General features: G+C 52.7%; 2 protein-coding genes across 7 annotated transcripts in view; both read right to left on the bottom strand.

Moving 5' to 3' along the window:
• Positions 1 to 315: 315 nt before the first annotated feature.
• Positions 316 to 3,260, bottom strand: NUDT16L1 (nudix hydrolase 16 like 1). Of its 3 annotated transcripts, XM_034065659.1 has the most exons (4): positions 2,980 to 3,260; positions 2,415 to 2,490; positions 2,230 to 2,336; positions 316 to 1,278 (listed from the first exon to the last, which is right to left on the bottom strand). In XM_034065659.1, the coding sequence occupies exons 1-4, from the start codon at positions 3,214 to 3,216 to the stop codon at positions 808 to 810; spliced, it is 891 nt and encodes a 296-aa protein (XP_033921550.1). In that variant the 5' UTR covers positions 3,217 to 3,260; the 3' UTR covers positions 316 to 807. The 3 variants fall into 3 exon arrangements, with proteins under 3 accessions (XP_033921550.1, XP_033921549.1, XP_033921551.1); XM_034065658.1 differs by having other exon boundaries at positions 2,230 to 2,490; positions 2,980 to 3,223; XM_034065660.1 differs by lacking the exons at positions 2,230 to 2,336; positions 2,415 to 2,490 and having other exon boundaries at positions 2,980 to 3,259.
• Positions 3,261 to 4,097: 837 nt separating this feature from the next.
• Positions 4,098 to 25,802, bottom strand: part of MGRN1 (mahogunin ring finger 1) — a 55,012-nt gene continuing 33,307 nt past the window's right edge. For 2 of the 4 annotated variants that reach the window (XM_031052265.2, XM_031052268.2), the window contains exons 6-16: positions 25,608 to 25,674; positions 22,665 to 22,717; positions 19,434 to 19,481; positions 15,253 to 15,321; positions 12,950 to 13,109; positions 11,055 to 11,164; positions 7,548 to 7,771; positions 6,554 to 6,677; positions 6,038 to 6,083; positions 5,341 to 5,448; positions 4,098 to 4,416 (exon numbers count right to left, since the gene is read on the bottom strand). In XM_031052265.2, the coding sequence (XP_030908125.1) occupies positions 4,304 to 4,416; positions 5,341 to 5,448; positions 6,038 to 6,083; positions 6,554 to 6,677; positions 7,548 to 7,771; positions 11,055 to 11,164; positions 12,950 to 13,109; positions 15,253 to 15,321; positions 19,434 to 19,481; positions 22,665 to 22,717; positions 25,608 to 25,674 (1,122 nt within the window). In that variant the 3' untranslated portion in view covers positions 4,098 to 4,303. Of the gene's footprint in view, positions 4,417 to 4,798; positions 4,844 to 5,340; positions 5,449 to 6,037; positions 6,084 to 6,553; positions 6,678 to 7,547; positions 7,772 to 11,054; positions 11,165 to 12,949; positions 13,110 to 15,252; positions 15,322 to 19,433; positions 19,482 to 22,664; positions 22,718 to 25,607; positions 25,675 to 25,802 lie in introns of all 4 variants that reach the window. The other 2 variants (XM_031052266.2, XM_031052267.2) reach the window with 2 other exon arrangements.

Genomic DNA, 25,802 nt, shown 5'->3' with positions numbered 1-25,802 from the left:
TGGATTCTACTACTGTGTCCCTGCACTGAGAGCAGGGCCCTGGACCCTGGAGCCATGGCTCTGGCACCCGCAGCAGCACAAAAGCTTCTCACCAGCCCCTGTGTGGCCCTGAGCCATGCTGGAGTAACAGCAGCACAACCTGAACACGGGCTTGCAGCCAGTCCTGCAGCCCTGGCTCACAGGGGCTGCTCTTACCTTTCCTGCCAGCTTCTCCCCCTAGCAGAGCCACCAGAGCACAGAGCCCTGAGAGAGCCCCTGCCCCTCCCCCCCCCCCAGCTCTACCCCAGTGCTCAAGAAGGATCCAACTGAAGCACATCCAGCAAAGCCATTTATTCCACTTTCCTGCTCCCACAGATCTCCAGGTCGAAACCCACACACGTGCCCCCGTGTCCCAGAAGGAATTCAGGACCGGCCAACAGTGGCGGAGGTGCTGGGGTAGCAGCCCCCTCGCTCGGCTGCGCTCGCAGCCATGGCTACACGGGGCATTTAAAAAATAAGACATTTTGTTCCTTAAAACCAAAGGTGGGACCTGGCTGCAGCACTGCGTGTCCCTCAAATCAAAGCATAATTCTAAGGCTTCATCGCCCTCACATAAGCACATGAACTCTGCAGGGGCTGTGCAGGTTGATCTGGGAAGCTCGCTAGAGTGTAATGGCCATAAAAATACATCGCTTTCCCCTGCTTCAGACAAACCCAATCCCTCCCGGCTGGGCAGTGGAATTGTGTGGGCAGCAACTGCAGCCAGCGCTGGGAAGTTAAAGTCTCTATGGTCTGACCCACGTTGACTCAAGCTCAAACACGGCGGCATCACTCCATGGCCTCAGCCACCGGCTGCTGCATCACAGCGTCTGCCCCCAGCACCACCGCCTGCTCCAGCGCCTCGGCCACGGGCACAGACATCAGCTGCTCTGCCACGGCCTGGCTCTCCAGCCCCACCAGCACCTGCTCTGCTGACTCCGCCATTGCCTGCACCATTGCCTGGTTCTCTGCCTGATCTCGTAATTCACTGCCTGTTTTAGCTTGTGCCATCAGCTCATTTGCTGACTTGGCGCCCAGGCTGCCCATCACCCCTGATGCATGGTCAATGGGCGGCTTCTTCAGCTTCTGTGTGGCAGCCACCGCCTCGGCCAGCTTCTCCTCAGGCACCATGTTCAAGATCTTCAGGGCAAAGAGCAGCTGAAATTTGGCGGTTCCAACAAAGGAGTTGGCCAGGAAGTTGGGGAGCCCGCCCATGCGGTCTTTCTGGGTGTAGAGGGGGACACGGACCATGCCCATCACCTGCAACAGCACAGAGCACAGCTCAGCAGAGCCCACGGCAACACCAACCCCCCCGTCCCCCAGCCCCTCGCCCAGCACCCGCCAGCCCAGGCCCAAGCCCACCCAGCCCAGCCCCTGCTGCCAGGTGCTGCCCATGCTCCCGCACCGGCCCTGCCCTCGCCTGCCTGAAGCCTCTGCTCTGCCCTCCTTGAACCCTGCTAGACCCCAGCTCTCCCTGCCCAGGCCCTGTACCCAGCCCTGGCTCCATTCCCCCTCCTGCCCCTTTGGGGGGATCCCGCTGCCCCAGGCCACTATGGGGAGTCCCACTTCCCCTGCACACCCTGCCTGGCCAGGCCAGGGACACCCCGGCTTACCCACGCATCCCCTCACCTCAACCACACCACAACCCACAACCAACTGCCTCCACGTGTGCACCTGCCAAAACCCACTGAGCGCCTCGCGGGCGCGCAGGGACACCCTGCCTCTCACACCCTACCCCAGGGCATCAGGCGGACCCCGCTACCAGGGAGCAAGGGAAAGCTGCATCCCACACTGCCTCCATGCAAGCCGGGGAGAGCTCGGGTCAGAGCAGCACGTTGCCACAGCGCGGGTCGCGATTCCGGTCCACGTTATTCAGCACAAGGCAGGGGCAGGTGCCCACCAGACACGAGATGGACCCCCCTGCATCCAGCGGGTACATGGGGCTCTTCCCTACACGGGCGGTCACCGGGAGAGGCTGGAGCTGGAGCCTGCTATGCTCCGGAGCCTGAGGCACAACCCCAGCCAACAGCCAGGCCTCCTATCACTGGTGCTGCGCGGCGGTGCATGGCACCCTCCGCCAGCGGCTCTACGTGCGGTGCATTCCTCGCGGGGCTGCGGGAGCCGGCAGCCCTGCAGACCTAGGAGGGAAGCCTGGTCTTCCCTGTAGTGAACGCTCTTAGAGCCCTACACGTCCCTCCCTGGATGTCCCACCTCCAGCCCGTGGTCTCGGGAATGCACCGCGCTGATCTCGATGGTATGCAGCTCCTCCAGGGTCAGCTGCCTGGCGTAGAAGTGTGCCACCACGCGATGTGGCCCCTCTGTCAGGTGCGAGCACAGATAGTCAGCTTCCGTCAGGCGCACACAGCCCAAACCCAAGCCCAGCACCCGATTCAGACCGTCCTCCAGGGACCAGTAACGGCGATCCACGAACCCCCCGGGAAAGCCCAGCAGTCCGTCAAATCGCATCTGCATCTGCAATAGAGGCGCACGGTGTTAATGGGGCACATCGGAGCCACGGGGGAGGGCGGGGGGAGGCGCGGGCGTCCCAGCCCGGCACCACGGAGGCCTCCGGGCCGCTCCGGCACGGCCCTACCAGCTCCAGCGCGTCCAGGACACCGAGTTCACCGACACCGCGTCCGCCAGCTCGCCGCGGCCCTGGGCCGGGGAGCCGAGGCGGGTCCCGCTGCCCGGCAGCACAGCCGGCAGTCCCGGGGGCTCCCCCCCGGGCTCGGGCCCGCGGCCGCCTCTGCCAAGCCTGATGCTACCGCCCTGCACAGGAACTACCGGACGGCCCCACCTTCCTCCGCCAGCTGCCCTCACCCGCGACTCCCGGAGCCCGCCTCCCCCTGCGCCCGCGGCCCGACCCGGCCCGACCCAGCCCATCCCGGCCCGGCCCATCCCCATGGCCCCGCCCCGGCCCTGTGCCCGCTCGCAGCCCGGGCCCCCAGCCGGGCCCCTCACCAGCACTGCGTAGCGCAGCGGGATGCGGCCGAAGAGCATGCCCGGGTTGGGCGCGTACAGCATGGCGTGGCACGAGTGGCTCCAGCCCGGGCCCAGCCGCATCGCATCGTACCGCGTCAGGGGCTTCAGCTCGGGCACGCCCGGCACCCCCAGCGTGGGCAGCGGCGGCAGCACCGCCGCGCCCGCCGGCAGCGCGCCCATGGCCGCCATCGCCCCCATGGCCCCCATGGCCGCCATCGCCTCGCCTCCCTGCACCGGGACGCTGCTCCGCGCACGCGCGACGGCGCCGAGGGAGGGCGGGACAGCCAGTCGCAACAACCAGTAGGGGCTCGCCCTGCCCGGCTGAGCCAATGGGCATTCGGCTTGGCGGCCAATGGCTGCGGCTAACCAATGGGCTGGGGCGCTGCAGCCGCGTCGCCCGCCGTAGTAGAGAAAAGGAGCGTGGGGGAACGGCGGCGCTTGCCACCAATGAGAGCAAAGCTTGGGGTCGTGGGCGCGCCGAAGGGCACGCCGGGAAGGAGGCGGGCCAGGGCACAAGAGCGTCACCCCTCCTCCAACGGCGGTCTCGTGACACGCCCCTCAGGCAATAGCCCCGCCCCTCAGCCTCGTGACCACGTCCCCAGCGGCACAATGGCTCAGCCCCGTGGCCCCGCCCCCGGACCGACTCCCCCCTTGGCACAGCACGGACTCTGGGGGCTGCTCCACGTGTTTATTACTACAAACACAGAGGGGGGACAGGGGGGGCTCGCCCCGGGACCCGCCGCAGAAGCAGAACAAGGCACACGGCGTGGGCAGCTCCGGGCTCCGTGGAGGTAGGGGGGAATGTGGGGGTCAGCCCCGTCCCACGTGGTTCGGCTCACCCCCCGTTCGGCTGACCCCTCGTCCTCATGCTACCCCTCAGCGGAGCCCTGCACCCCGGCAAGGCTCCCCCAGCACGCAGAGCTGGGAGGAGGAAGGCGCAGAGCCCAACGGGGCTAATGGGACGGGAGGGAGGGCCACAGCTATGTACAGGGGCAGTGACAGCAAAGGGCTGTGCTCGGTGTGTACAAAATATACAACGGTTGTGTCTTCCGCCTGCTGCTTTTAACCCCAAACCTTCCCCCCCACACACACAATTCCCATGTAAAACCATGCCGCCAGCCCTACCCACCGCCCCATCCGTTGCCGCTGCCAGTGGGATACATGCATGTCTGTTACAGAACAGCCGGAACGGTGGGTCCCTGGGGCGGTGAGGACAGGCCAGCCCCGCTGGGGAGGGGGGAGAGGCAGTACGTAGGGTCCGGGGGGGGGGTGCATCGGCCGGGGCAGGGAGGTCGGGCCCCGCTCACGAGAGGTTCTGCTCATCCTCCAGGTGAAGACACGTCTGCTCAAAGAGAAGGGGCTGCGTGGGGCTGCCGGTGCTGCGGCCAGGGAGCACCTTGGTGAAGTCTGATGAGCCTGAGGGAGAAGAATGGGGTTCAGACCAAACAATGCCAGTCCTGGGGTCAGACTGAGAGCCCAGGCCCTAGGGAGAGGGTACCCCTGCTACCTGTCTTGCCCTGGAGCAACTACATGAGCTCAACCCTAACCTTAACCCTAACTACATGAGCTCAACCCTCATAACCCTAACCCTGCCCAGGGCCCTGGCACTCAGGAAAAGTGGGGACGCCTGTGGGGTACAGGGATGGGAATATAGCCAGGACAGAGCCAGTGTTGCAGCCTGGCTGGTTTGCTGCCCTTCCTTCCCTGCTCTGATGGCCAGGATCAGCACCATCCCCACTCTCCCCAAGGGGTCCTGCTGCCCCACACAACAGAGATGCATAAGAACGAGAAGACGTACCAGCTTACTCCTCTATACCAATAGAGCAGGAATCAGGACCCAGTGCTGCCCAAGACAGGAGGGAGGAAGGCAGACAGAGAGGGAAGGAGACATTAGAGAGGTACTCAGAGCAGACTGCGACTCTACGAAAGAAAAAAGGCTGCAACGACAGTAGTCGGGGTGAGGGCAGCTCCCCGCAGCCCCGCTTGTCAACAGAGCGGGCACACCGCGGCCCTCCCTGCTGCCTCCCGCTGGCTCAGTCCCCACGAGTCCCGTCCCTCGGCGAGGAGGGCGGCTGGGGCAAGCAGGGGAAGCCACTGCCACATAAACTGTGGCACCAAGCGGCTGCAGCCCAGAGAGGAGAAAGGAGGGGACGGACAGAGACAAAAGGGCGAGGGAGGAGGAGAGAAGAGGGCTGAGTTACCCACAGCTCGCTCTCCCCGTGCTCCGGGCAGCTCCTGTCCCAGCACCCCCGGACACCACCATCCGCACAACCCCTCCGTGCCATGAACCGGCACCACGAGCACAGGGGGTGCCGCCGATCCCAATGGCGCGGCCGTTACCTGGCAGGTAGACATCAACGGGAGGGTCGTTCTCCGACTGTGTCAGGCTCCTGTGCTCGCCGCAGCTCCCGTCCTGCAGCACGTCCTCCAGCGAGGGCGGGCGGCTGCCTGCAAGCAGAGAGCACCAGAGAGCCCCTCAGTGCACGCGGCCAGGAGGACGGGTGAGATCCCAGCCCCAAGGAAGCTCTCCAGCCCCACGGAGGGCTCGGGGGAACCGGTCAGACTGGCCCAGGCCATGGCGTGCAAGGGCCACCTTTTCATATGCATGCTCGTGTGCCACAGTGCACATCATGCACCCATCCCATCTCTCTTCATGCCCTCAGGATGCTGACTGGGCACCAGAGACACTGGGGCACATCCTGCATGCCCAGTAAGGTGGCCGTGCTTTCACCAGGACCACAGTGGTGCACGCAGGCGTCTCTCCCTCAGCTGTATGAGCAGGTAGCCCATGCATAGAGCTCACAGCAAGGACTGGTGCTTGGCAAATAAGAAAAGCAGATTTGGTGACTTTGCTCCCCTAGTTCCCAGAAAAGAGCCTGGCACTTCACCCGGGTGAAGCACAGCAGCTCAGGGGTAGACTTGAGGGGCTGCACATTCCTCAGCTCCTATGTTCATTCCCCAGCTGTCCCCATCCGGTCACACCAGAAGTGGACACAAAGATGAGGTCTGGCCACCCCCAGGCCGAGTGGACACCTACCCTGCTGCAGGGACAAGGCATCCTCGATCTCTTCCCCGGCCACACTCTGTAAGGAGGAACAGCACAGGTTACTTCTGCAGGCTGGAGGCCTTGCTGCATGTGTCCTGCCACAGCTTCCTCCAGAGCTGTGCTTGGGGCCAGGACTTGCTTCAGGAAAGGACCAAGGGTCACCCACCAGTGCTGTGGCACCATGGGCTGGGATGGAGGGGTTTACGTGCAGTGGCAGTGTGTAAAGCCCAGCCAGCTGAGGGGAGGTCAGCTCTGATATGGTTTTCCAGTGCCCCAGCTCCCAAAGAGGTGTTAGGGATACAGGGAGTGAGCACATCCTTTCCCCATGGAGCTTATGTGTAAATGAAGGCAGCCAAGACTCTTGGCTCTGGGTCACATGCCAACACGCTCATCTTTATCCCATCACTGAGGAAGGGATGGCCCTTCACAAGGCACCTCATGTCGCAGAAGCAGCCCCCCCAGAGGAGCTCTGGCTCAGAGCAGCTCCCCAGCAAAGCACACACTTACTTCTGGAGAGCTGCTCTCCCTCAGGGCCAGCTCAGCCCCGCTCAGTGCTGGCGGTGAGTCAGAGTCCTCCGAGAGCTTCTCTTCGTCCTCCTCGTGGATGGGGGATGAGGGAGACCGTAGTGTGCTGCGGCAAGAGAAACTCCACTCGCAAGGGGCCGCAGTGCTGCTTGCACCATGGCCCTGGTGTGTTTGGTGTTGTCACCACCCCTGCCTGTCTCCACCAGCAGCATCAGCCAACCTGCACGAGCAGGAGCTCAGCTACTGAGATCAATTCAGCAGGGCAGGCCTCTGCTGCATGGAGAAGAGCAGCAGTTTCTGGGGCAGAGCTACAGCACAGTAACACAGCTTGGACAAATCTGCCTTGGCAGGGAAAGCAAGAGGCGCTGAGCCCACACTGCTCCTCACACCTCTGGGGCTCCATTCCCAGGGGGAAACCTGGAACGGAGCAAGTGGAGTGCCAGGAACAAACCCAGTCTGACCCCACCTGTACAGCCCCACAAGGGTCACATAAAGGGCACATGCAGTGGGCTGCCCATTCCATGGCATCCACACCTACATCCTCCATAAGGCCAATAGAGGAGGCTTCAGACAACAACTAAAGGGTCTCACAATTTTGTGCTCCAAAATTCAAATCACTTCTCTCCCCATTCTTTTGTTCCTGGGGGACTCATGGAAAGCTGAAATCCATCAAGATTTGGCTGTTGAATGCAAACTGAGGGACTAACTGCACTGGGAAGGAGACATTCCTATTAAAAATTCTCCTTGTTACACATTCTCTTTCTTTTGGTAAGCCAGGCCTTAGGTGACATAAGCTGTAACCTCAGGCTGAACACATGGGTGATGCCCCAGTTCTCTCACCAGCACAAGTACCTGCTGGCCTACTAAAAGATACCAGTGGTGGGACCAGCCAGAGTCCTCTCCTGGCTCCCAGTATGTGTGGCCACAAGCCCCCAGGGCTTACAAGGGGCACAGACCCCTCCATCTCAGTGCTGACCTATCTGGAGACTTGCTCCTCTTGCCCTTTTGGTGGCTGCTCTCCACAGCTCTGTCCATGCCCACAAGTGGTCGGCTCGCAGGGGGCATCCCATCCACCACACCGGAGTAGTTGATTTCTTCATACAGAGGGGCTGATGGGATGGTGGGGGAAACAGAGCGAAGGCCGTTCAGTGCTTCCAGCAGGGAAATGGGCTCATAGCCTGGAGGGATGTTGTCAGAGCTCTGTGGGTGAAAGAGCAGCATTAGGAAACTCCCCATCAGGCTGGAAGCTCCCTAGAAAGGGGAGGCCCGGCTGCAGCCCTGCACCTCCACACTGCCAGCCCCACAGAGCCTCAGCCTCCTTCCGTGCACCAGCCACACGTTCCCCTTTGACCTGTAATGCCGGTGATGCTTCAGGCAAGTTTCCAGAGCAATGCTTAAGAAACTGGGCATCTCAGCAAGCTGGAATGGGGCTGGGCATCCCCCCAACATGCTTTTAAGAGCTGGGCAGGGAGGCTGAGAGAGCAGGTTCCTAACAAAGCTACTGTAAGATGTGCTTGGATTGTTTCTCCTAACAGATGGCTCAGAGACCCTTCCAGCTCAGCAAACAGCCCACTTGTGCTTCCAGCCCTGGTGCACACAGCTCTTTCACAGCATCCTCCGTGCACCAGCCAGCTGAGAGCTGGTCCTTGGAGCCCACAGCTCTTCTGCTTCTTCTGTAGCCTCCATCCTCTCAGCTGGTAACACTGGCTCTGCACAGCCGCCTCTGCTAAGAGGTAGGAAAGGGATCACAGAACCACTGTGCACTCCGTAAGGGAGGAGAGCAAAACTGCATCAATTCCAAATCCCTCCTTAACTCACTAAGCTTCCAAAGGGACTCTTGCAAAGACATTAAGCCAACACTGGTTTACCTCAAAAAATCCTCCTGATTACAAAGGTCCTGAGCATTTGGAGACAAACAGGTTTTATGCTGCAGCCTGGAAGGCCACAGGCAGCTCAGCCCAGCCTGCTGCAAAGAGGCAAGACTTCAGCAGTTCAGGCTTACATTAAACTGAGCTGTTTCAGCTCTATATCCTCATGGCTCTATGCTGTACCAAGGATGGTGTGTGGCTGCTAAGCCTTGCCATAAACTCCTGTGGCTTCTCCGTGCCTGATCTCAGAGCTGCAGATGTGCCTGCCCAAACTGTTCCAACACAGGCACCAATTTGGTGCGAGTTGACTGCTGAACTGACTCACTTGTGGTCACAGAAGGAGCCAGATCTGAAGGGGAGGAAAGAACGAGTGGTACTTAGGGTCAAGCATCAACCCACACCCCCCAAGTACTGGCTTTGTGATGTTCATGAGCTTGTATTGAAGACCACAGCGGGTGATTGCAGGATAACCAAGCCAACCAGGAGATCTGTTCACAGATGCTGCCATCTGCAGGCGGTGCGGCCAGAAGCCATCTCCACCAAGAGGCGCTGCTCTGTGGACAGCAAAGTCCGGGAGACGAACCCCCGTAGCTCGTGTTTGGGCATCTTCTCCTGGCTGTGCAGACCAAGGCCTGAGGGTTCAGAGGCTGCTCCTTTCGGCACATGTGGTGAAAGCTCAGGGTCTCGGCACAGCTCAGAGGCTGGAGGTGGATTTCTCAGCCAGTGGCTGCAACACCCTCACTGCAAGTTACTGAGCCTTCAAGCACCCCTAAGGGCACTGCTTGTCCCCGGGACACTTACCACTAGACCCCAAAGAGTCCACTGCTCCAGCAGCACTGCTAGTCACTGTAGGAAGTTTGCAGAGGGACAGGGTCACACCAAACTTGCAATAGCCTCATTCCCTGAGCCCAGCTCTACGTTTTCTCCACACCTAACAGGCACAACAAGCCACATTCCTCATCCAAGCTGGCTTGAGGAAAAGGAAACTAGAGACTCCTTGATACCAGTGAAAACTGTAGCTGCATTTGATGGGAGTACACAAAGAGCACAAACAGACCCTTCCTGACCTGAGGGCCTCCCTCACCTTCCCCCTTCCCGGTTCCTGGTCCCCCATAGTTGCCATTCATGCTGTCCCCAGCGCGGTGCTCCAGTCACACACACCAGCTTGGAGAAGCTCTGTCCCTCCTGTTTCTGTAAAAGCAGAACAGCCCACTGCAGCCAGTGTTCCTGAATGCAACTCCTGGTCCAACAGTGCCTGCTTGTCTACCTCTACATCTAGTATCAGGGTGGAAACCACAAGATGTGTCCATGCCAAACTGCCAAGGGGATGGGACAAGTGCAATGGGTGAGCCGAGGGGTCAGCAGCTTGCCCACAGCTTGACAAAGCCAGGAAAACATCTTGGCCAGAACTACCAAGCAGCCAGGCTCAGCACTGGAGACAATCACTGCGAGTCAGTGCCAGACCCCTGTGGCAAGCTGCTTCCACCTTCTTATTCCTCCACAAGCAACCCAGGGGCTTAGTGATGGTGTGCAGGGTGTGAGAGCCTGACTGCTCACGTGGAGGCAAGTATCGGGAGTGCTGCAGCCTGTGTAGGGGCAGGAGTCAGCCCCAGCGTGTCAGCGAGCCCTCGCATGTGTAACGCTTCCACGTGCTGGTGACACTGTGTGGGCAAGGAACTGCCACAGGAGCCAAACATGACCAAGTCACTTACGGTTTCCCTTCTAGGCTTCCTGCTGGGCAGGGAGACAGGGCTCACTTTAAGGGGTTTAAAGGGACACTGTCAAGAGAAAACTGTGTTTAAGGAAGGTTTGTTGAGGTTAGTGACACGAAGAGACACACGGCATCTCCTCACCTTGCTCCAGGTGACAGCACCTCCTTCCTCTACACACCATGGTCTGCTTCACAACAACCCTTGGGGTTTCTCCCCTGCTCTGTTTCTTACCCCCAGTTGAAGGCAGCAGGGCTACAGTGCTGCAGAGGACAGATGGGTAAAACAAGGCTGCTTCTGTGACACTATCTTTCTGTTCCCATGAAGATGCAGATCTGCTTCTCCTCACTCTGACCTCATGTGGCACCAAGGACATGCAATCAAGTCCTGAGGCCACCAGCACCACGCTTCTCATCCCATGTTTCCTCAGCTGCCTGCGGAGATCCCAGTCTCTCATGGAGGCTTGCACAAAGAGGCCTTTCTGCTGTCATGCTGGAAACCCTGATGACAGGGGCATTTCATCAGAGCATGCTGCCACACAGATGTGTGTGCAAGTCAAACTGCCACCTCCCCATTGTCCCTGCTCCCGTCCTGCCCAGAGCCTGCACTTTTCTGCTGGGATTGGCACTGAGAAACCTCCTCAGATTGAGGTTTCTGTGGATTTGTTTCCTCCAAAAGAGAAGAGGGCACTTGGCTTAAACCAAGTTTATTAATTGTTAATCCACGAGAGGAGAGATCCTGGCTGTCCAGCAGGGTTGACAAGAAAGGCTGCACTGCTCAGCAAGACCAATGTCTGAGTGTACCTCCTGAGGTCTCAGGAACACAAGCAACTGGTGCATGCACAGGCTGCCCGCTTGGGCTGAGACCAGCACCCAGGCTTTGTACGCAGGATTGGGAGGTACTTACAGAGTGTTCGTCGTGGTCAACGTTCTGTGCCAAGACAGGGCTGAATGACACTGGTGACAGAGCCCCCGGCTTCTTCCTCACAGCCCGGATCTGCAGCAGGGCACGGAAAGCTAGGGGAGAACAGCAGGCAGGTGACTGCATGGCCAAGCAGGACCAGGCTGTGTTTGGTGTGTACCAGAGCTCCTCAGCTTGCCAGAGACATGCCATAGGCCTGGTGGATCTCCACATGTACATGGGGCGCAGGGCTGTGGAGCACACCAAAGCCTGGTGCTGTGGTCTGGCATCTAGTCAATTGAGCTAGACAAGGAAGAGATCTGCTGGCCAAAAACTATGGATGCAAAGTCCTTGCAGAGAACAGGCACTCCCTGCCCTGGTGCCGTCATGGACAGGGGTGCTTCAGGCCTGATACTGTACAACACAGTAAGAAAAACATGAGCTTTGCCTTGGGCAGTGCACTGCAAGCTACAGGATGGGGGTGTGTGTCATGTGAACCACCCTGGGTTCATCCAAACCCAACAAGTCTCAGCCCTGGGGTCCAGATGGCCCTGGAAGCATCATACCTGCCACCGGCTGCTGCCCCACCAGCCAGCACTGTGCTTCTGAGAGGCTCTGCAATAGCTGCAAACCCAGCCAGAGGGTTAGTGGGTATAGTCCTGTCTCCTGCACAGCCATCCCTTGGTCTTCCCACCACAACAGCTTTGATCTCCACTCCCTGCCCACACTCCTATTTCCTATCTGCAGATCTTTAATATTGTTAGTTCCTCTGTGCCAAGGGCACAGATGAATGAGCCAGATGTGTGTTCTGGTGCAGCTGTCAGAACTTGCTCATAGGTAAGGAAAAGCTCAGGCATTTCCCTAGTTCTTTTGCACCCAGCCTAGAGCAAGAGGACAGAGGTTCAGCTCTATCCTTGCTGCCCCTGCACTCCCCAGCAGCAGATTCCCAGAAAGTCTGATATGGTGGCACTTTCCAAACAAACACAACCTCCTCCACTGCATCGTGCAGATGAGAGAATACTGTCCCTGTGTTTTAAGTTGTGCTATTTATAGTTAAAGCTGTCTGGCACTTCCTCTGATAAGATCTTGCTTTCAGTTACTGCATGTTTGCCACGTTTGAACTGGTCAGACTTCTCAGGCCAAATACTTGTCTTAGGCTCTTTTTTCTTTTGCTAAGAAATATCAATTAGAAACAAATACCTCAGCCCAAGGTAAAATAAATGATCTGTAGATTCCAGCAAAAACACAGGCATCATCTCTCAAGAGACTCCTATGCCTCTCTGCTTTGAGCAAACACATGGAATTCAGCAAGTGCTGCCTTAGTGTCAGAATGGGTATTTCACTTTTTCCATATTTTGGGAGCCAAGCAATGCAGATCCTCTGAATTCTCCTGGCAGAGCAAAGGACTCCAAACTGACTGTTACCTCATCTCTGCCTCCTGGTGAAATCAAAGTCAAGTTGTCAGAGGGTAAAACACAAACAATGTAAAGTACTTGGACAGCCCCTGGTGGGAGTGGCTGCTGAATAGGCCAGATACGCTCAGGATAAAGCTTCTACATCCCTTCTTTTGGGGGATTTTACATCATTTTCACCAAAACACAAGATCTGCCTGCATGGCACAGCTCAGAGCACCTGCACCTTCAGATCCATCCCAGGGAGAGGGCAGGTGGCCAGGGAGGCACTGCACAAAGAGCCATTTTCCCCTCATGTGCTCTTCTTCCCTATTCAAGGACAGCTATTTTAGGTGGCAGGAGTGTTCAGACACCAGTGAGAGCAGCAGCACATTTGATGCTGATCCTCAGGGTGGGGTATATAAAATACACACTCCCTCCCACAGCCTGCACTGACTTAACAGGAGAAGTATGGAGAAAGATGCCCTTGTTTCCTGGGCACATACTCACGGAGCCTGCAGATGGGGCAGTTGTTGGCCTGGTATCGCAGGGTGTCAGCACAGGAATTGCACAGACAGAGGTGTCTACAGGGCAGAATGAGGGTGTCCCGGAGGTCAGACAGGCAAACCACACACTCGTTGCTGTTGTCGCTGTTCTCATCATCTGAAGGCTGCAGCAAGAGGCAAGACGTGGGCACGTGAATGGTAAGCGCCATGCAGACCTACCAAGGGACTCTGGGGCCTGGGGAAATTCCCACCCAGAAGTCTGTGAAAGAGCTGGCATCTTCCTCCTGCAGCTCTCAGCAGGGGTTTCTCAAGGAGAGCAAGCTCCAGCCCACACAGCCCTGCTACAGACACTCCTTCCTCTCAGGGCTCTGCTCTGAGCTCACTGAAGGCCAGAGATGAGGGCACTGACTGTGAATCCACAGCTGCCCTTCCCCAGAGCTAGTCTGTGTGCAGAGGGGTAGGGATCCCTTGGCTGAGGGGAACCAAGAACAAGGTCCTGCCTGGTAGTTCCCAGGGTAAGCAGGGAAGTGGTCTCTTCAACAGTCCAGCCTTTCTGCCCCAGAGAGAGCAGCCCAAAAAGGATCTGCTTGCTGACTGTGGCAGGCAGCAGGGCAGGCTGCCCCCAGGCTGGCTGGAAGGTGGCACCCCAGCCATGCCTAGCCCAGTTTCCATACGTCCTCTGAGCAAGAGAGGAGTGCATGGTTCTCCTGCCACAGCATCTTCACCAGTGTCCTGCTCTGGCACAAGCTTCATGCAGCTGCAGGAAAACCAGCCTGGGATGCTCACCACCTCACAGCTACCCTGGTACAAAGGTCAGTGTGAATCAATCCCACATGAACGTCCATCACACTAGCCTTTCAGTCAGAGTCCCAAAAACTGAATTACAGCCACCCAGCAACCTGTTCCTGGGTGGAAAAACCCACTCTCTGACTATAGGAGCTCTCTTCACTGACACCCAAGAACGCCACAGAAGTAACACTACCAAACTGATGATCCAGTGTGGGCCACCCTCCACCTCATCCCACTTCATGAGGCCCCTTTGGTCTCCAGGGCAACCACACGCTAGAGCATGGGCCCCTTTGGTGTAAACAGCGACAGACAGCATCTGCTGCTGCCACATCCACACCCAGCCTGCTGCCTGTGCCAGCAAAAGGCTGCAAGGTCTGCCCCATCACATGGACTCCTCATCTATTCTGGGAGGTAGGGAGGGCAGGCTTTTTGCTTTTCCATTAAAATAGTTTGCCAAGTACACTAGTAAGAACAAAAATGGCTCCAGGCCACTTCTCTGATGAGCCACAAATGTGTGACTGCTGGATCAGGAGCATCATCACAAGACCCTGAAGGACCCAAAGAGAAGCCTTCAATGCTCTTAAATACGTCCTGTGCAAAAAAATAATCTTTAACAAGACGTCTCTCTCCTGCCTCTTCAGGTGCTACCTGTTTGCAAAGGAAGACAGAGATCACAGAACCCTTTGGGCAGGACACTGCACTACTTGGAGAAGAAATCCTGCTTGTCTTGCTCTGTGGCTACTCCTTTTTGCAAATCACACATCACACACAGCCGAGCAGTGTGGTGCTGAGGCCAGCACTTGGTATGCTGCAGCCCAGGTGTCAGCAAGGGGCAGCTCAAAAGGAGGAAAAGCAAACATAAAGCAGTCACATAATCTGCACAGTGCTGTGCAGCAAGCTGGGATTCAGCAGAAGTTTCTGCCTGAGGATGGACAATATTTCTGGTTACAACATTTGCATACACATCCCTTAGTGATGCTGTGCTCCCTCTTTGCCGGGGGATGCAGGCTGCTCTCCCGGACACTGGCAAGCCCCAGAGAGCTCAGTTCACTGCAACGCTACAGGAATATGTAGGTCCTGCACCCAAAAAAAACCCAAACCAAACAGAAGAGCATGAAGGAGCCATAGCAGCAAAGCACAGCACCAGGCACTACTGCCTTGACTGCAGAGAGGCAGCAACACTGGCTCATGGCTGTCTCTACTGTCTCTGTGCTCTGATACACCCCTGGAGCACTGATGCCCTTCTCTCCCAACAACCCCTGCCCCAGGGAAGAGCCTTGAGTCTCATCCTGTCTAAAATGATACCAGCACAATTCCTTGGAGTGTTTGGGCCTTACAACAGTGAGAACCTGTCATCCCTGAGCATCTTCAATGCCTGCAGGAGTGACACAGACTTGACAGTTGTTCTGGGAAGCATCTCCACGTTGCTCTGCTGAGCCCCATAGTTAAGCTCAAAACCAGAAGGTACAGGCTGGAAACCCACAGCTCAGAGAGCAGGAGGCTTCTGAGCACAATTACCTTGGTCTCTTGGTTGTTTTTGTTCTCGATGCCATAGATCTCCTGAAGCAGATAGCTCACCCGGTCAACCTGGGGAAGAAGACAACAGTTGGAGTGCCAGCTGCTCTGTCATTGCTGCTTTGTGATCACCTCCCCTCCCTCCCTCTGTCAAAATGTCCGTGTTACATCCACAAAGCCAGCTCCCCTGTAGCTACCTGAAAACTCTAACAGAAACAAATATCACAAAGTATAGCTGGTAGAATGAGCTTTTCCTTACTCAAAAAGTGGTGCCCATCCTGTCTTGTCCAAGCAGGGAGCCCAGCTGCCCACTTTTGTTGCTATCAAGATCATCTGAAAACCAAGTACTCTGCTTGTCTCACAGATCAAGAGAGAATATGCACCCACAGCTCAAATAAGCCAGAGGCAATCAGCCTTCCATAGTCCTTTCCTTCTGTAAAGTACTGCTCAACTTTAACCAGTGTTAACTTCCACCCATCTCTGTAACCTCAGCAGAGGTACTCTGCAGCAGCTTGGTACTGACACAAGCATGGCTGTACATCATTTCTTTGGTCATCACCTGAGAACATAAAGTCAAGCTGCTGAAGACAGACAAACCATGTCCCTTAACATGAAACACAAAAACACTTGAGGGACAACCCTACATTAGTGCAGTGTCATTTATGATGATCCCCAGGTCCTTGGTGGCTTCTCTAAACTGGGATGTGTGGTAGCAGAAAATGCTCAAGGACAGGGGAAGCTCCTCACAGCTCCAGACCTGGGACACATTCCTCCAATCCATGCCCTTCTGCAGCCACTGGCAGCTGCCCACAAACTGCTCCAAGCAGCTGGATTAAAGCACATCAGAAAGGTAGAATGATGGAGGGGTTGCAAGGTATCAAACTGACACATCCCACACACAGGGGAAGCAAACACTTTCCTACCATCTCTAGTAACTGTCCAGTTGCCACCACACAGTGAAACCAAGCCACTGGGAGCCCAGTGCTTCAACAGCTCGTGGATCCAGGGGTTTTGGCATCTCCATGTGTAATTGGCAGCTCCTTTTGTCAAACCAGGTGCTCAGAAGAGCAATGGCTTTGCTATGGGATTTCAGTGCTGCAGAAGATGTCACATACCAAGATGGGGGCAGGAGCTAGCTATATCCAACCCATCTGCCAATTTAGAAATGCTCTGAGCTGGGATACAGCAGCTTTAACAAACTAATTCCAAAGTCTCCCCATTGAACTCAGCATGCAGCTTACAGACAATCTGTTCTAGGGCTGCATTTCATGGCAATGAGGTCAGTCTTTGGACTGCTGAGCAAAATCCTCTGCAGCGGCTCACAACTCACCCAGGAAGTTTGGGAACAATTATGTGGGAGATGTCCTTTTATAACTTGACATCTGAAAGAGAGTCTTGTTACAACACCCTGACTGCTCAGAGGATTGTGATTAGTGACAGCAAGTACAGAAGTGGTCAGCTCAAAGCAAAGAAGATGCCAGGAAGACTCAGCAGGAGTCTGCATTAATTTTAACTGCTTGCCTCTAAAAACTCCCAAGAAGTTCATGTCCCAGTAGGCAAAGGGTGAGCAGCGCAACATGGCTCTTACTAGACAGACCTCTAGATTTTAAAAGAGTAGGAGTAAATAAGAAGTAGATGATTGCACACAATGCAGTCCTTCACCTTCACACTTTTTCAAACCTTCCTGCACCACGTCATCCTTCCAAAGGCTTCTGTTGCTATATAAAGCCTCAGTTGATGCACACAGGAGTCACCAGCCAAGTCCAGGTCATGTTTTTCTGCTGATCCATCTGTGTGTATTCATCCATGCTGGATTTCTTGAAACAGATCCCTACGTACATTGTAACTGATCTCAGCTGAGAGAACAAAGCAGTTCAGCTCATTAGCTGCTGCTTCCTGCTCCCAGAGAACTTTAGAAGTTGATGCCCACAAAAGGTACCCAGCAATCCTGGCAATGGTGAGGAGGGGAATGCAAAAAAAAGCAGTGATGGAGAAGAATGTACAAGGTTACATAGATAGTTTACTCCATGCATATACTCTATACCTCAGCTCTACGCTCTTGTGGGCACAGATGTTACCTCAGTTTCAATGGTACTGTGTGATCCTCTAGAAAGAGCTTCCTTATATTTCAAAAGCCATAGGGGAGATCATCAAAGCATTACATTTTACAAACTGCCAATAAAAAGAAAGTACCCACAACCAAACACAGAGTGGGAAAGTTACATGCTCTGCCAGTGAAGACAGACAGGCACACACTGTTTCACTGCAGGAACAGCTAACCATACTGTGGCAGGGTGGGAACTTCCCTGAGGAGCAGCTCCAGCAAGACAGCCCTCCATCCCTCCATCTGAGGTGTCCAGAGTGCTGGATGGACACTGGCACACACACTGTGTTAATGTGTGCAGTAACCCAGCACCGACTCAGAGAGGTCACAGCCATGTAAGCACTAGTTTTTTCTTTTACATCTTGCTTTTCATGAGCTCACAAATGCTCTTCTCTGATCAAAAAGTAGGTGAGAAAGAGGCACTGCTGGTACCACACTGCTCTGCTCCCTCACTGCTCAGGCAGCTTCCCCCAGCACAGTGCAGGAGCTCTCTCTTCGAAAGTATGCCTCTTCCCATACTTTCCAGTACAGTACAGTACTGGCAGGTTCCCAGTACAAACCTGCCTTCACACACTCCACTGACTCCCTCCCAAAACAGTCTCTGTCTGCCTCTATTAAGAGTACCTGTGGGATACAGATCAATCAACCAGGAGATAATGCTGCAACATAGCCAAGTTAAGCACCAAGGAAGGGAGGGAAGCACTAAGCAGGTCAATCTAGGGAATACAGGGCTCAGAACAGAAGTCCACCTGAAGCAGCAAGCATCGCCACTAGCATCAGGATAAAGCTCTGACAGTGCTGTTACTAGGCATGAGCAAGTCTGAAGGACAGGTTGTGAGTCTCTGCACAGCATTGGTGAGGCAGGTAGTGAACGAATGAATGCAATTTTTATACAGGATTAACTGGTACTTTTTAGCGGCTCTTTTCTGACCTGGGGACTGCAACATCTTAAGAGAAAAAAAGTGTCTAATCAAGGCATCTTCTTGGTAGTAAAAGGCTTCTTGTTTCAGACCAGAAAACCCTAGCCATCAATCATGAGCAGCTGAAATCAAACACATTTACAGCAGAAACACAACACACATCTGAAGGTGAAGGGATCAACCACCAAAATCTCATCTCTTTCTTCAAGAAATTTCAAGCTGATCCTTGCAGCAGAATCACTACCGGATTTCCTTTCAAAAGGTGAAATTCTTCACAATCTTTGCCGTTCCTGATGTATTTCTTTCAGTACAAGACTGGATGCAATTTCAATCTTGGTAAGGCACTACACAGTTTCACACCACATCGGATAGGCTAAGAAAGGGCTACAGACCCCTGATGTTTCCAGTTCGCCAGTCTCCCATCTTCCCTTCCCCTCACAATGTGTGCAGTCTGGGACATAAACGACAGCTTAAAAGCAAGACCATGCTGTGACTACTCAAGTTCCAAGATACTTGTAAGGAACAGGCAAGATAAGCCAAAAAGTCTCAGTCCCCAGGGCTGCTCCAAAGATACTGTGGGCACAACAATGAAGCTTGTGTAGGGAGAAGATGATCCCCTCATATCTTAACATGCTCACACGTGTGGAAAGCTAAGAGGTTTCAGCCTCTGGGCAGAAAACTGGAAGCCTGAAAAGATAACTACCCACACCACAAAACACAGAACCTAAGGAGATCAGGCAATGTCAATGAACAGATGTGCTTCACACTTCTTAACACATACAGCATCTAAGCTCACTTACACAAACCTAATTTAGTTACACCTATATAATATAAGCATCAGTACTGTGCTTTACCAGCAAGGCAGGAATGTATAGGGAAGACCGGATCTATACATAGTGCTCCCAGGGGAGCACAGAGACCTGCACTATAGTTATGCCAGTCCCACTGCTGTATTTCTTTCCCCAACACACATCTGTTTGTGCAACAAACAACCCAACATTAAGGGCTGCCAGCAGCTCACTGCTTTTGCTTGTGATATCTGAGCTAATGAGGTGAGGTCTCAGGCTCTCAGTGAACTACCACTAAAGCTTCCCACCGGGTACAGACAGCTGCCTGTGGGACACCAGCAAATGTCTTTAATTAAGGAAACAGGTACTTACAATTTGCTTCTGTTTCAATGGCTTCACGGAAAAGCTGCCATCAACATGCTAGGGGGGGAAAAAGGAAATGTATTAAATAGCTGAAGTGTACAAATGAAGAGCAAACAGACTCACAATCAGAGTTGATGGCTGCTACCTAAGGAGAGAGTGGCATGTGTGTAACAGGAACAGCATGAATGGCTATCATTCTCAGCAGTTAGTGGAACAGGGTATCAGTGCTCCTCGTCTGCTCCAGTGCAGTGCTAGATGGACTTGGCTCAAGTTAAACCTGGCTGAAATGGGTCAGAGCATGCACAAAAATCCCTTGACACACTGCATGCTTTCAGGTTGCAAGCAGTCCAACTGGGTGCAAACACTCCTTCAGCCAGTCCAGCAAGACTTGGCAGTGGGTATTTGTTAACACCCTAAAATAACATCCAGTTACAGAGCCCCTCTTGAGGCCAGAGCCCTGAGAGAGCAAGGGGCTGGCAGGAGGCTGAGAACAAGAATTGCCCACTGGACGGAGTTCAAACCAAGTCATATACACTCCACATTGCCACCTTCAGAGCTGCATTGACTGCCTCAAGCCTTTCACTTGCTCACTGGCAGCAGGCACAGCTGGAACAATTCTGTATATACCTGGCATCAGAACTGGTGACAGGAATAGTGCACTATTTCTATTTTCTCCCATCCTTCACAAGGGCCAGCCAAACTGAAAGAAACCAGCTCTCCTGCCACAGTCTAGAGAGCAGGAAAGGAGACTTAGAGGAAACTCCAGAAGGCTCTGCTGCTGTGAATAGCTGCAGCCATGCATCCATTTGCTGAAGGAGTTTCAGAAGGAAGAGACAGCAACATCACACCAGAAGACAAAACAGTCCTGCTCTCCAGGCAAACACAGAGTGCCAAGTGTCTGCCTTTGGAAGAGCTGCAAGGCCAGACTGCACAGAGCATCAACCTTACTATTCTGATCCTAAAGGTACATATAAATAGCAAGCAGGTCTGTCTGTCATCTGAGCATGCTCTGGCAATCATCAGCAGTGCTTATTAGCAAGGACCTCCTCTGGATTTATGGACCTACACTTCAAAAGCTCCAATTAATCTAAGGATGGGGAATATATTTTAATGAAACAGGGAGGAGAAAGAACTCAACATGTACTTTGCCCTGTGACTTTTTTATTAAAAGAAAGATTTTGATCTTGTTTTAAGTATGCAGTGGAAGATGAGAAGTAAGAAGTGGCCCCACCAGACAGCATCCCCCACTCACAGCACACATAGACTAAAAAAGAAGGGAGGCACTTTCAATCCTTGAGCTCAGATCTGGACACAGGACATAATCCAGCATTGATGCAATGGCTTGACAAGCTTTAGTTAGTTCCCAGTTTTGCCTCATACCTCATTCAGGTCCCTGAACATTACTTTCAGGGTTTTGCCATCAACTTTGTGCATCCAGAATGATCCAAGGTCCTGCACAGTAGGTGAAATTTGCCTATAAACCTTGAAATCCTGCTTCCAAAGATGCAGCAATTTAAGCCACTTTCCAATCTCATCATACAGAACTTTCCAAAGCTTCCCTACTGCCCTCATCCTAACACATTACCAATATGTGTGTATTTTCCTACTTTCTACAAGGTGCTATTATCAAGTGCTGGCCATGGGATGCTAGAATGGGAACTTGAGAGTTGGGACAAATCCAGCAAGAGCTCTACTCCCCAACTACAGAGGCTGGGCCTACTGCAACAAGGCTATGTTTGGATACTTCGAAAATAGCAACTAGACACACTCCTTTGTAAGTAAAAATCATACTTGCATCATCGGATCCAAAGCCTAAACTGAATCTTGTTACAACCAAAAAGGCAAATGTAGGCAATAGGTGGTTAGCACAGGTGAGTCTCACAGACATGGAAGGCAAACAGGCGTACCTTCAAAATCAGGCTGTAATATGCAGGAAGCTGATGGTCTCATCTACTTTACCCTCCTTAGAAATAGCTGAACAATCATTTTGCAAGACTGGGGGGTTCTCCACCTACCATACTTTCCTGCCAAGATGACAGATGGGCTCCAAACACCACAGCCTAACCCAAGGACCCAGTGCCCACACTGTCCTCTCCCTGGTGCTGCTGAACACCTGAGAGATTCCAGTGTGCTTTGTTTTTCCAGATAAACTGGAGGAGAAAACTAGAAGAGTAAATCCCTGCACTAGTCCCAGGGGTGCTGCAGCTGTCCACCTCATCTCTAATTGCCAGAAACAGAACTGCCTACAGAGCCAGTGCATAGTGCAGCCCTTCTAGTGTAGGAAAACTCATCTTCTTCACTAACTCAAACAAAAAGCAACCTAGAACACTTAAGGGCATCTTCCAGCCACAGGGCTTCTATAGGACTGACTGTGCTTCATATGCCCTCTGACTCAGCTTGTCACCATGCACATTATCCAACCAGGAGGAACAAAATTAGACCTGACAACTTGCTCAAGGACATGGCAGGAACCAAGCAGATTGAGAAACAGAAGTCAGCCACATGCCAGCCTGGAAGTGAGGAATTTCTAAGAGGACAGAACTGATGCTGCTTCCCTCTACATGCCCAGCTCTGCTCTATCATCTCTTGCCTCATCTTAGCATGTCACTACAAGTATCACTTTCCCAGGATATGTGTCTGCAGTATTACCACAGTGAGACACAACATGATGCAGTTATGGATTTTGCAACTGTTTTCAGGGTCCAAGTATCATGGGAAGAGATTCTGTTATCAAGGTCTGTGGCATACAGCTTGGCTTAGCCTTACCATGTAGGCAGTGGTCAGCTACATCAAACATGCCACTGAAAAGTAGTGGAGCTCAAAGTCTTTATGCAGCCTTATTTATAAGGGCTTGGTCCTACATGTAAATTAAGGCCACACAATGGTGCAACAGGGTCTGGACAGATCAGATCCAGTTCTGCAAGCAGATCACGATGCCCTGGAAAACCGCATGGTAGCAGCTATGGTCAACACCTTCCACCCTCAAACATCTCAGCCACTGAGGCACACCCTCTCCCACTCACAGGAAACACCAGCTACAATTAGCTGAGTGACCAGCTGAGGTACAAATGATAATTACAGGCTGCACAGGAGCTGCTGCAAGCAATTATTTGTACTACAATAGCACCCAGTCATGGGCAGGACTCCATTGTGCTAAGTGCTATATAAATACAAACTACTGACCCATGAAAACATCTACATATGCAAGGACAGGGACAGAGGGAAAAAGAACTCATTTACCTTTTCAAATGCAGCCAGAAGAACATGGGCATGACCTGTCACCTCAACCACCACTGCAAAAATAGAAAGAGCAGTCCTCGTTAAACCTTGAAAACAGCACAAGCATAAAACTACCCCAAGCTGCATTTCAGTCTGTTCAAAATTCCTGAACCACCATCTGTTCTATATTCATCTCCTCTTGCAATTTAAAACTCTTCTTATCTTGTCATCTTGCACTCCTGCAGAGCAAGAACAAAACCCTGCTGGGCTCTATAGTCGGCCCCATACGGACATGCCTTCGTTATCTCGGGTGCTCCAAACTATTCCACTTTGTTTTCAGAGGCTGGAAAGGAAAAGTAAAACAAAGCGCTCAGTGGGACTCCATTCTCCCCTCAAATTCCTGTTTTTAATTACCTGAACTGATCACAGAGATTAATAAATCCATCTGGTTTAACTGCAGTTGGCAGCACTTCCAGACCTATTATTTATCTCCTTATTTCACTCTAATCTGACACGCTCATAAAACATTTATTTCTCATATCAATTCTGAACATAAAACACCTCTATCCAGTTCTCTGATTTTTTTTCCCCAAAGACAAACATCGTATCTTCCCTCTTCCAAACTCAAGGCTTCCTTCTTAATCCAACAGCACTGAGAAGCGCTTGTCAGAGGTTTCAGTATTGCATCCATGATTCCAAGAGCAAATATAGAAGAAGTGGAGGTACAATCTCCTTGGCTCATCATAGGGAAATGGAAGACAGAGGCCATGGAGGAGTCATGGAGGGAAGGGAAGGCATGTATTCACCTTGCAGTGCCCGGACCAACAAGTACCTGGGCTGTGCTCAGCGAATGCAGAAGAGCTGGCAGAAACTATCAGCTCAGTGCCAAAAAACTGAAGGAAGCAACTCCTGAGTTGTCTAAAAGGGAGGGGAGCTCAGCAGCTTCCTTCAGGCCTCCAGAACAGCAGAGACAAGAGGAACCATTCAGTGGACGACAGCACAGAGATCAGGTTTGGGAACAGCAGCAGATGGGAGAAGAGCATCCATGCCTGCAGATTTTCTGGTAACCAAGACTTGACATGGCAATTTGGGTGCAACTGGGAACATAATGGCATGCAGAAAAGAAGGCTACAACTGGGAATTCATCTGCTTGCTCCCTCCATTGCCAGCCAAGAGCAAGGCTGCTCCAGCTTACTCAATACATGAAATTCAGGACTCTCCCAGCAGTTTGAATAGCCAAGAAATAGACAGCAGGCATCGCTTGCCTCATATCCTCCGTGGCATTCAAGCAGCGTGTGTGGTTGGAACGGTGCAGCACCTTCCCTCCCCAAAGGGTTTCTGTACCCTGAGAGCCATCCTGTGAAAGGGCTAACGCTGCAAGCTCACATTCTCCATGGCACACACACATCTCCTGTCAGAATTCGGTCCAAACCAATATCTCACTGACTGCTATTTCAATTTGCCATTCAATTTTATTTAACACAAGCAGTCACAGGCCAGCTGTAATTTTCCAGGTGCTCCAAACACACAAGGCCAGCTCCTTCCAGTCCCAGCAGTTAAAACCAGAACCAAAATACACAACAATTTCCTCAAATCTCACTCAAGTGTCACATATTTTTGTGCTGATATTCTCTCCAGGAGAGGTTTTAAAAGCAATTGCCTTTCCAGGTTATTAAGAGATGACAGGACACTATTGGCTAAGATTGGGCATGGTATGTGCATAAATGTATGCTTCCCATGCTGCCTCCTGTTCTATTTTTGGTCCTTCTTGGCATGCCCAACATCAGAAAGTACAAATACCTTGCCAAAAGCTCCATAAACAGAGGGTGTTTTATATTTATGGTCAAGAAATATACATTTATGTCAATTTTACTAACGGTGCCTGAAATCACTAAAAATAGATGCATTTTAGAAGTAGTTTCCTCTACGTTGCACTGTGCTTTGTTAGTCGACACTTTACATTGGTTGATCCAGTTTAAATTGGTTCTGTTTCACTGTGCTTGGAGGACTGTAAAATAAGGCAATGAATTTCTGGGTAATTTTACATCTCTAACAAAAGAAACTGAGCAAGTCACTACATTAAACAGTGCTATCAACGATGGCTTTTTTTTCCTAATTATTCTTATATATTGTACAAAATGTTACAAACAGCAGAAGTGAAATGCTGGTCCTGCTGACCACATCAGCCTCTGGCTTTAGAGAACCTGAGTTACTTGGGTGCTTTCTGTTGCTGATGCTAAGAACAAGTGCAAACACATGGAGCCCAAAACACACTCCCCCTAAGGGAAATACTGTGGAATGTAACAATCCAAGCATTTGTTGGACTTCCCCCTCTAAAATGGCAATATGCTTTAAAAATAATCAACAATATTATTTCTTATCAAAGGTTATGCTCTTTAATTGTAACCATTCAGCACCGTTCAGAAGAAGCAGGAGAATCTTAAACTGTTGGAAGAAGCTGTATCTGGTTGAACAGTGGGCTAAGCATTTGAAAGCCATTTCTTTTTCTCTGACCATTCCTAGGAGAAGGACCACCCTACAGTTAGTTGCAAACAACTCACCCTTTAAAGATGGGGAAAAGACAAACTTCCTTCTTGCCTTACAAACTGCAAACGCAAAACCCAAAGAGAAAGTAATCTGCTCTGATTTGTTCCTGGCATTGGTGGCAGAGCCAGGAGCTCACCAAAACACTATCCCAACACTAAATACCTGGACATTTTTCCTGTAAAGAAATGGGTCTATATTTTAAAAGCATGTTTTTATGTAAGAACCCATAGTTACTGGGACCTTTCAATACAGGGAAGTTAAGGTGAAATCCTGACATATTTTTATTCTGGAAAGGTTCCCCAAGCCTCTGCTACAAGCAAAATGTTTTCATCACTGCATAATAAGGCCTGCCCTGAAGGAGTCACATAACCTCAAAGAGAGCTAGATGACCATGGGAGCACACCACCATAAGCTTACCATCTCCTTCATCCACCACTGCTCGGATAACCACAGGGAACACGCCATGATCCAAGTCAAAGTTCAGCTGAGGGAGAGAAATGAGAGGAGGTTAGACAATTCACACCAGGCTTGCCTGAAGACAATACTTGAGATGGAGGTAATATCAGAGGAATGAAAGCACCTTCTGACCCAGCCCCTGGTCACAAAAGAGCA

The sequence above is a fragment of the Melopsittacus undulatus genome, chromosome 8 (genome assembly GCF_012275295.1).
Source record: "Melopsittacus undulatus isolate bMelUnd1 chromosome 8, bMelUnd1.mat.Z, whole genome shotgun sequence".
NCBI lineage: Eukaryota > Metazoa > Chordata > Aves > Psittaciformes > Psittaculidae > Melopsittacus > Melopsittacus undulatus.
This window is presented reverse-complemented; position numbering and strand designations above follow the sequence as displayed.

Bases quoted from the DNA above. Each gene is read 5' to 3' on its own strand.
- NUDT16L1 (XM_034065658.1), bottom strand. From the start codon at position 3,216: ATGGCGGCCATGGGGGCCATGGGGGCGATGGCGGCCATGGGCGCGCTG. The intron at 2,491-2,979 runs GTGAGGGGCCCG...CCTCTATTGCAG, and splicing joins CGCTGCGCTACGCAGTGCTG to ATGCAGATGCGATTTGACGG. The intron at 1,279-2,229 runs GTGGGACATCCA...GTGCTGTTGCAG, and splicing joins CCCGAGACCACGGGCTGGAG to GTGATGGGCATGGTCCGTGT.